Raw genomic sequence first — 9,325 nt, forward strand, 5'->3', positions numbered from 1 at the left:
TACTTTCCTCTTGTCCCACTATCATGCTCAGCCTTCATTTGGGTTTCAGTAATTCCTCTCGGTTACATTGCCCTTGATCCAGCCCTACCAGGCCTCTTACACCCTCCTCATCACTGATTTTGGATCACTTTTTGTTCCCTTGTCCCTGGGTTTGTTAACACCACTTCCTTTCCCCCACCCAACTCCTCTCCCATGTCCCCCCAGAACCGTGGGTCCATTGTTTTCTCCTCCAGATTGTTTGTCCCACCTATCCTATCTAGATAGACCTGCAGAGATAATAACAGGCACAGAAACAAGACAGAGCAAAACAAAGCATCAAAAAGAAACAAAACAACAAACCAATGACAAAAAAAAGAAAAGCCTGTAAATAGTTCAAGGTCTGTTTGTTGACCTTTAGGAGTGTTTTCCGGTCGAGTCTGATGGGGTGCCTCACCTTGCTCTGCCCCCCTTGCTGTTCTGTTGCACGGCCTTATAGTGTTTGGCCTCGGTGTGGTGGGGTCAGATCAGGCGCAGTTTCCACATTGTGTCTCCAGCGTTGTCCCCTGCAGGGCTATTGGTCGGTGAGGAATGTCGTGTGGCCCCAACTTTTTTTTTTAAGAAGCTTGAGAGAAAGATGAAGCATTGAGGGGCTGCAGGAGACGCTGCCGAGCAACTGGCAAGATGAGTGGGCACATGGGAGGCAGACCCAGCGAGCGCTGACGTCCGTGCGTGTGCAGAGGCTCCCTGCTACATTGAGCTCTGCTTCCTCTTAATCCTTCCGTCTGTGGTCCAGATTCTCCTAATACTTCAGAACATATGGACCTAGTTAATTGGCATTCCTAGCATTTTAAAATAAGGATTTGCACGTAGGAGTTTTGAATGGGAAGAATGAAGTTTAAAAAGGGAACAGAAGGTTTCAATGGGTGGCTCAAGGAGACAGCAGCGTACAATGAAATGTTCAAAGAATTGGAGCTAGAAACACAAAAGGGAAGAATATGTTCAGCATTTCTCGAGTTGGAAGAACTGAAGGGGAAAAAAATCAAGTCTCCAGTTGCAGGATTGAAGTTTGTGCAAAAAAATTGAACCACACAGAGCTCCGCATCAAGAGAAGAGGGAAAAAGTACAGAGGGACACGGTACCAAAATCACTGGTCGACACTCAGTCATTTCAGGAGGTCGCGTATGATCAAGAACGGATGCCGTTGAAGGAAGAAGTCCAAGCTAAACCGAAGACATTAACAAAAACCAGGCTCCAGGAATTGACAGAAGATCAATTCAGATGTTTCAATAAATAATTGTGATGCTAGAAGCACTCACTTTTCATGCCAAAAAATGGTGGAACACCGTCATCCATCTGGCCCACTGCCTGGGAGAGATTAAGAAATGAAATGACACATTGCATTGAACATCTTTCAACTGCAGAAGACCTCCTGAGAGTGCTGAAAAAAACAGAGGTGTCACTTTGAAGTTGAAGGTGCGCATGACCCAAGTCATGGTATTGTCAATGTCCTCCTATTGAGACAAGAACTGGGCAGTGTGTAAAGAAGCCTGGAGAATACTTGATGGCATCAAATGTGCTGTGGCTAGAGAATGTAGACTATACCGTGGACTGCAGAAGAACAAACAAGTTTGTCTTGGAAGATATGCAGCGAAGAGTACGCCATAGAAGGTGGAGTGGTGAGACCCTGTTAACAGACGTGGCACTTGTAATCAGGAGGGACCAGTCCCTGGATTGGCACTAACTGCCACCATGGACCAATAACTAACATAATAATAAACAGAGCTTGTGATGATCAAAGTAGACTTTTTTTTTTGAGATTTTTTTAAATTATATTTTACTGGCCTGGTGGCAAAAGAAACTTTTGTCGCTATTTCTATTAATCCCTACCTTATTTTTGTAATCAAAGATTGATCTGTCCCCCCCAAAAAGCACATATTTGCTTGATTTCTGATCACATTTTAATACACATTGATATAGATATTAAAGGGTTTGTGCCTAAATTCCATGCTTATTGTGAAAAGTGAAACTTTACACCCGAATTTATTTTAACCACCAAGATAATTTTCAGGTGGAAAAGAAAAGGTCTCAATAACTGGTAAGTTTTTCCGTTTTAGAGTAAATGGAAAAGTCTGTGTAAAACAACCTAGCCCAAGATAGAGCTGAGACACTCATCAAACGTTAATGCTGCTTCTATTGTACACCGGTGCTTTTATTTCATTGTCAGGTGACTAAAACTCTGAGAACCACGTTGGAATTCTTTCACACACACCTAGTTGATTCCATCGGAAAGGTCCAGTAGCAGAGATCCGTGGTCTTTATCTGTGGAGGGCCTTGTTGTTGCTGGGGCTGTCGAACAGGTTCCGACTCACCGGCGCCCTCTGCACAGCTAGTGACAGGCCGCCCTGCCCTGTGCAAGTCTCACAGCTCCTGCTCTCCCTGACCCGTTGCCGCCCGCCGCACTGTCACAATCCACTGCATGGAGGGTCGTCCTCTTTTCCACTGCCCCTCTTCTTCACAAAGCATGATACCCTTGCCCAGAGACTTGTCACTTTTGCTAAATGTCCCAGGTAAACGAGATGGGCTCTGGTCCTCCGTCTAATGAGCATTCTGGCTGTCCTCCTCCCAAGACAGGTTTGTTTCTTCTGCCGCCCACGGCATAGCCCGTGTATGCCCGTGTTCTCCGCAGCACCTTCGTTCAGCTGCAGCCGTTCTCCGCCGGTCTTCCTTACGCCCTGTGAGTTTCCACAGGCAGACGAGGCCGCTGACGTCTTTGCTTCTTAGCACTTCACAGAGGTCTTCTGCAGTAGCTCTGCCCAGTTCCTTACGTCATTGGATTTCTCCGTTATGTGTTGATTTGGGGCCCAAGTAAAATGAAATCCTTGACAACTCCAACCTCTTCTCTGTTTATAATGATAGAGAATGATGCACAAATTATAAGTCTGAAAATTCTGAGAAATCGTTTTCTAAACGTAACTTTTAGTTCTGCAACCTGCTACTCCCAAACCTTTGTCTATGACAAAGTAAATTCCTTCCCGGTAGAACCAGTCTCCAAATGTCATAATGAAATATTAGTAAAACTTGAAAAACTTACCCAGAAATTCACTTTATGTTAGAATTCACCTGTTAGCTACATGATTGTGAGGTCTGGCTTTCAATCATTATAAAGGTACACGTAAAGAAGACACATATCCTCACCTAAGGCGACATCATGATAAATGGAGAGAAGCCTGAAGTTGTCGTTGATCAAAAGAGAGATTTTGTCTTGCTGAGGGCCACAGTCAGTGCTCATGGAAGCAGCAGTCAAGAGATCAAAGGATGTTTGCATTGTATCAATCTGCTGCATAAGACCTCTTTAGAGTGTTGAAAAGCAAGGATGTTACTTTGAAGACTAAGGTGCACCGGACCCAAGTCATGGTCTTTTCAGTGACCTTATACGCATGTGAAAGTTGGACATTGAACAAAGAAGACCAAAGAAGAATGGCTACATTTGAATTATGGTGCTGGAGAAGAATGAATTGCCAAAAAGATAAACAAATCTGTCTTGGAAGAAGTATGGCCGAATGTTCCTTAGAATCAAAGATGGCAAGACTTTGTCTTACCTACTTTGGACACGTTGTCAGAAGAGACCAGTCCCTGGAGAAGGACATCGTGGTTGCTGAAGTGGAGGGGCAGCGGAGAAAGAAGGCCTTCAAGCAGATGGACTGGCCCTGTGGTTGCAACACAGGGGCGATTGTGAGGCCAGTGCAGGGCCAATCAGTGTTTCTCTCTGCTGTGCACAGAGCCACCTTGAGTCGGAGCTGGCTTGATGGCACCTAACAACAAAGTCACATGCGTTTTTTGAAGCGATGTCTCCAGGACGGGGCTCAGGTTCCTGGCTAGATTTGTTTTTCATCCTGCTACCCGCCCCCCCATCCACATACACAGTGTACTGTGTGGTAGGAGATTGCGTCAGGGATCTTCTTCTAGGACTAATGACCACATTTGAGTGCCATCCTATAACAAGGCAGCCCCCAGAGGGTGACTGTTTGCAGGTCGAGGCCACCGCTGTCACGGCAGGGGGACTCGTCGATGCTGCACGTTATGAGCTTGCGTAGGGTCTGCTACACCACGGTCCCAATCTGCTGTGGTGCTGGAACCGTGTCAGTAGTTCCTGGAGTTTTTCTTACTTTTATTCCCGAAGACATTAAACAGAAATTGTCCCTAATATCCGGATAGCCCTGGAGTCCAGTGAAAAAGGGCTGGGCTGCTGACCAGAAGGGCCGTGTTTTGACCCGACCAGCTGCTCTGTGGGAGAAGGATGTGGCGTCTGCTTCCATCAGAGGTGCGGTGCAGGTCTTCTCGGCCCTGCAGGGTCACTCACAGCGACTCAGAGTCAGCGCAGTGGCAACTGGATAACAGGCCCAGTCATTAGCCACCAGGGGCAATTTAAGCATGTTTGTAAAGCTCAATCATTGCCAGCCTATGTAACTTTGCCTTTGAGGATCACCACTTGTTCCTCAGACCTCACATGATGCTTTGGTCAAGTAATTCTAGATGCAGAGTTTGAGAAAGCTATTACACTCTTTATGTGCTCACACGCGTAGTTGAGTGTTGCTTGGTCTGCAGTTCAGTGTCTGTGTGTGTTTGGGGGGCTATTATCTAGAAGTGGTGCAGTAGGTTTGGTCTATAAGTGTTGAAGACTTGTACCCCAGCCCCATCATGGGAAGCCCCCATGGGGAGCTGACTGAGGTGAGAGAAAAGGTCACCAAGCGGGCAAAGGGCAGATCGCTGTGGACTCACCAGAGGCACTTTCGATTTGAGAAGCCCTGGGTAGACAAAAGACAAGACGACGGAAGGTGGCGCAGGATCGTCACTGGAGAACTGAAATTTGAAGCTGGCGTCTTGGCTTGAGTGAGAAGAATAAAGGCAATTTTGCTAGCTTCACAATTTTTGTTAAATTGCCGGAGAATGTCAAAGAATGGTTCCGCGGTGGCAGCTGAATTGAGACAGGTGCTAGAAACCCAGAGCTGGCATCGCTGGTGAGGAAGATGGGGTGGAAAAGTAATCTCCATGTCTGGGAGGAACAGGTGTGAGGATGCACACAGCTTTGCTCGTTCCATCCCAGCAGAGCATTAGGATTTGGTGGCGAGCCCAGTTCACTGGGAAAAGTTAGCATCTGCCGCACCATAGATTAACAAAGAGAGTGTATGTGTGGGGCGCTGTCAGTTAAACATTGGACTACTGTCTGCTCCCATAAAGATTGAGAGCCGTAGAGACCCTCCAGGGGCTGGCTGTGAGTAGGAATCCCCTCGATGGCTGTGGGTTTTTGGTTTTGTTCTTAAGAGCGCAGAGCCTTGATGGCACGGTCAAGGCTGCTAACCCCAAGGTTGGCAGTTCAAACCCACTAGCCAGCCCTTGGGAGAACTATGAGACTTCCTGCTCCCATAAAGGTTTACAACCCCAAAACCCCTCCTCAGGTCGCCGTGATTCGGACGGACTCAGGCTGTGGGTGGGGTGGGTCTCAGAGAACATGGGGTCAGAGGTCCTCTAGTGACGGACAGAAGGAAGGCTCGCAAAGCCGTGCTTGCTTTAAAAGAAGAAAAGGGTCAAATTAGGAGCAGCTCATGAAGTGGCTCATCATGTGACATCAAGCCCAGGAAGGATGGCAACTGGCTAGGCCGCAGCCCGTGAAGCGGAGATTATGACGCCGTTTCCTGCTTACTAGCCAGCACACCTGAGCTGGGGTTGATGCGGACTGTTTTCGGCAGGGAGCTCTTGCCGTTCCCCTGCCTCAGACCTTCGACTTTCTGAAAAGGCAGATGGTTTCAAAGAGCACTTGACTGAGCGGGTGACTGCCCTGACAGGCAGGCTGGGCTTGGCAGAGAGAGGCGCCCACTGAAAACCAGTCAGCCAGCGATGGCAGAGACCTGTTAGGGGGCGTTTGTTAAGGCGTCATCTGAGCTCGGGTAGAAGGAACAATGTTACAACTCTGCGACATCTAAGGCCTGCCCAGGCCATATTTGACAAAGCCCCAAGTGCGTGGCAAAGGACAAGTTTACTATCGCCACATGCATACTTTGGCACCCCATGAATTAGAGTCGCTAAGATTTAGAAAATGTCATTGTTGCAGACTGCTTTGTCAAGTGCCGTACTTTGTATTATGCATTGCTTAAAAGCCTACCTTAAAGTCAGAATGCTTTTAATTCTTATATGTTATTATCTCTATTTTATACCTTTGTCCTTTTTTTTAAACTGCTTCTTTTTGCCTGTCAGAATCATCAGAAATTCAGAGGTTATGTGGTTAATATAAAAGCAGAGAATGCCTGGGTTGTCATTTCAGGAAGATCAGCCTGAAGACAAGGTCCCAGGTGTCACAGCCTCTCCGAGCACTTCAATTAGATTCCAGTCCACAGAGATCGGGGTTTGCATGAAAACACCCTTGAAATCCTCCATCCATCTTTGCTGGGTGCTGTAGTGTAGCACACCTGACTCGGAGGATGTTGGGATTTTAAGAGGCGGGGAGGCCAGTTTCCATAAGCATATTTTAGCCAAGGGGGGAAAAGGGTGTTTCTCCACCTTCTCTTCCCTTACCGGTTGGTTTTCTGATTTCCATTCCTGAGCATAAACTGCTCTTTTAGCCATATGACTATGGGTTAACCTAAAGCAACAGTGTGGCCATCTCTAGGATGGCTTTGGAGATGAAGGTGGCCGTACTGGCATTCTGTAGGTGTACAAAGGTAAAACGTAACTGTAATACGCAGACGCTCTGCCACCGAGTCATTGCCGGTTCATAACCACCCTCTAGGGCAGGATAGAACTGCTCCTGTGGTTCTGAGACTGTCACTCCGTATGGGAGTAGACAGCCTCATCTTTCTCCCTGGGGGTGGCTGTTGGTTTCAAGTGGCTGACCTTTCGGTTAGCAGCCCAACATGAAACCACTGTGCCCTCTGGGCTCCTTCCTGTAACCAGAAGAGCACCCCAAAAAGGTCCCGGGGAGTCATTTCCCTTGTTTGCTTGCTCTTTATGGGAACTGCGAAATAGATCATTAAAACTAGATAAATCGTCCAGCCCCCTCAACCTCTTCACGCCAAAGACCGCTCCCTTGTACACCCGGGACCTTGGGTGGCTGGCAGACGTTGGGCAGCGAGGACTGACCACAGCTGTGTCTCCAGGTCCCTGGAGCTTGATCATTGTCTCCTGTTGAAGAGTCCCCAATTCATGAGAAAATGTTTTTGAAGACTGCTCTTTTCGTGTGTGTGTGTGTGTGTGTGTGCAGATACACACACACATCTCACACTCACTGCCACGGAGTCGGTTCAAACTCATATGGTGTAGTGTTTATACATTGGGCAGGTAACCTCAAGGTCAGCAGTTCAAACTTAGCAGCTGCTTCAAGGGGAAAGAGGTGGCTTTTCTACACCTGTAAAGAGTTACAGTCTCTTCCCTGTCGTATAGGTTGCTAATTATATGAGGGCCTTTAAAAATTTCATGGAAAAATCCCAGTGTCTCTTAATTCCATGACTGCACCAGCTTTTCAAAGGTCCCCCATACATCTAACACACTTGCCAATGCAAAAAATCTTCCCTGGTGCACTGTTTAAAACCCAAGCAAACTCACGACCATCAAGCCAATTACGACTTGCAGCGACCCTACAGCACAGGGTAGAACTGCCCCTCAGGGCTTCCCAGTCTAACTCCTTTCGGGAGTGAAGAGCCGATTTTCTCCCGGTGCACCATTCATCACCCTGTGCCACCATCCACCATCATCCCCGGAGTTCCCACCACCTCACGCACGCACCCCCTGTGACTACTAACTCCGACCACAGCCCCCACCCCCGGTCAGGTGATCGCCGTAGGTGTTCCAGTAATTGGTCTCGTGTACAAACCCCGATGCCCGCACGGGGTGGGGAGTGGGGGAGGAGACTATCAGGAAATCCACCAACATATGCACAGTGGTTTCTTTGGGGGTGAACTTAAGATGATTTTTTTTTTAACTTTATTTTTCTCTATTTTCCCCTCTGTCTTGCAATGGTTACAATGTTACTGAGAATGAAGTATTTCTCTTAAGACGTGTGAAAGTTTAATCTGGAGATCTAGTTGATCTTTCTTAGTCTCTTCTATCAGACTTTTAAGCAGGATCAAGAGTGTCTGCAAGAGAGAACACTGGAAAAATAATTAACCAACTAGCTTTTAAAGGCGATTGATTTTTCTTTTTCCTTTTTAATAGCTTGTCACCAAAGTCAAGGTGGGTAAAATTGATGAAATGTCATGGGCAACACTGATTAAAAATATTCCACATGAAAGCCCTGTAATATATTACACGCATCACGGCGCCCTTCGATCGTCGCTGCTCATTGGAAGCGGCGCGTTTATTACGGGCGGTTTGAGCGGCGCCGAGATGCACGTGTGCGTAAGGTGGCATGTTTTCTGTCTTACAGAGTTGTCTTGGTTTAACTGGTGCCTGCCCGGGTCGTGCTTGCTCGGTCTCCTCCTCATCGTGTGCTTCAGGGAGTCCTACGACAGGCTCTATCTGGACGTGGTCGTGTCCGTCTAACAGCAGACGTGGCGCCGGACAGACGAGGACGCCCGGTGAACTGCGCATGTGCGTGGAATTAATTGCACGTCCGACTTGGAAGGGGAGAGAAGAGCCGAGAAACTGCACTGAGAGGTTTTGTCAGGCTGCAGATGACCACATTGACTACCGCTCGGTAATGTCGCGGGACTTGCGTGCTAATGAGTGCTTTTGTAAACCTGCCTCAGTGGCATTACGATGCCTGATTCTCGGGTTGTTGGAAGTGTGATGTCTTACACAGAAAATACTACCTGAATAATCCCCTCCCTGTTTTGTGCCTGTGCTAAACTACTGATGGATTCGTTCTGATTATGCAAAGAAATGAAGAGTATCTATGATAGGAAGATACCTCCTTCCCCAAGTCACATATCAGAATAGAGAGACATGCTACTAACTTCTAAAGAGATTGAACCTTGTCAAAGATTTTAGTTAGAAAAGAGCGCAGAGGCATGTGAATGACAGGAAGTAGCCACGTGTACACTACATTTTTTTCTAATAAAGCCATTTCTTATGCGACTCCTGCTTTGTGATTAGGTCAGGGGCACGTGGCCATCGTTGTTAGGGTGATTGAGGGCTTCCCTGTGACTTCAGAGCACACACACACACACACACACGTTGTGTCCCAAGCTCCTTACCCTGCTTCCTTGGAAATAACCACTGTGTGTGTCTACTGAGCTCGTAAGTAATTACAGTCAGGGTGACCGTGTTTCAGAGAGCCACGGTCACTATTGTGTGGAGACAGTTTCATTCCATTCAGCTTTACCCTTTCTTCAAAGGGAAACAAGAGTCCCCACGA

The 9,325-nt window shown here is 47.4% G+C and overlaps 1 protein-coding gene across 1 annotated transcript in view; it reads left to right on the top strand.

Moving 5' to 3' along the window:
- The window catches only part of SLC49A4 (solute carrier family 49 member 4), a 108,921-nt gene extending 99,876 nt beyond the window's left edge, over positions 1-9,045 (top strand). The window contains exon 10 of the mRNA XM_030884814.2: positions 8,396-9,045. Within this exon, the coding sequence (XP_030740674.1) occupies positions 8,396-8,511 (116 nt within the window). The 3' untranslated portion in view covers positions 8,512-9,045. The remainder of the gene's footprint in view (positions 1-8,395) is intronic.
- Positions 9,046-9,325: the final 280 nt, after the last annotated feature.

The sequence above is a fragment of the Echinops telfairi genome, unplaced genomic scaffold, assembly GCF_000313985.2.
Source record: "Echinops telfairi isolate 266 unplaced genomic scaffold, ASM31398v2 ScPeMD7_17;HRSCAF=63, whole genome shotgun sequence".
Classification (NCBI taxonomy): Eukaryota; Metazoa; Chordata; class Mammalia; order Afrosoricida; family Tenrecidae; genus Echinops; species Echinops telfairi.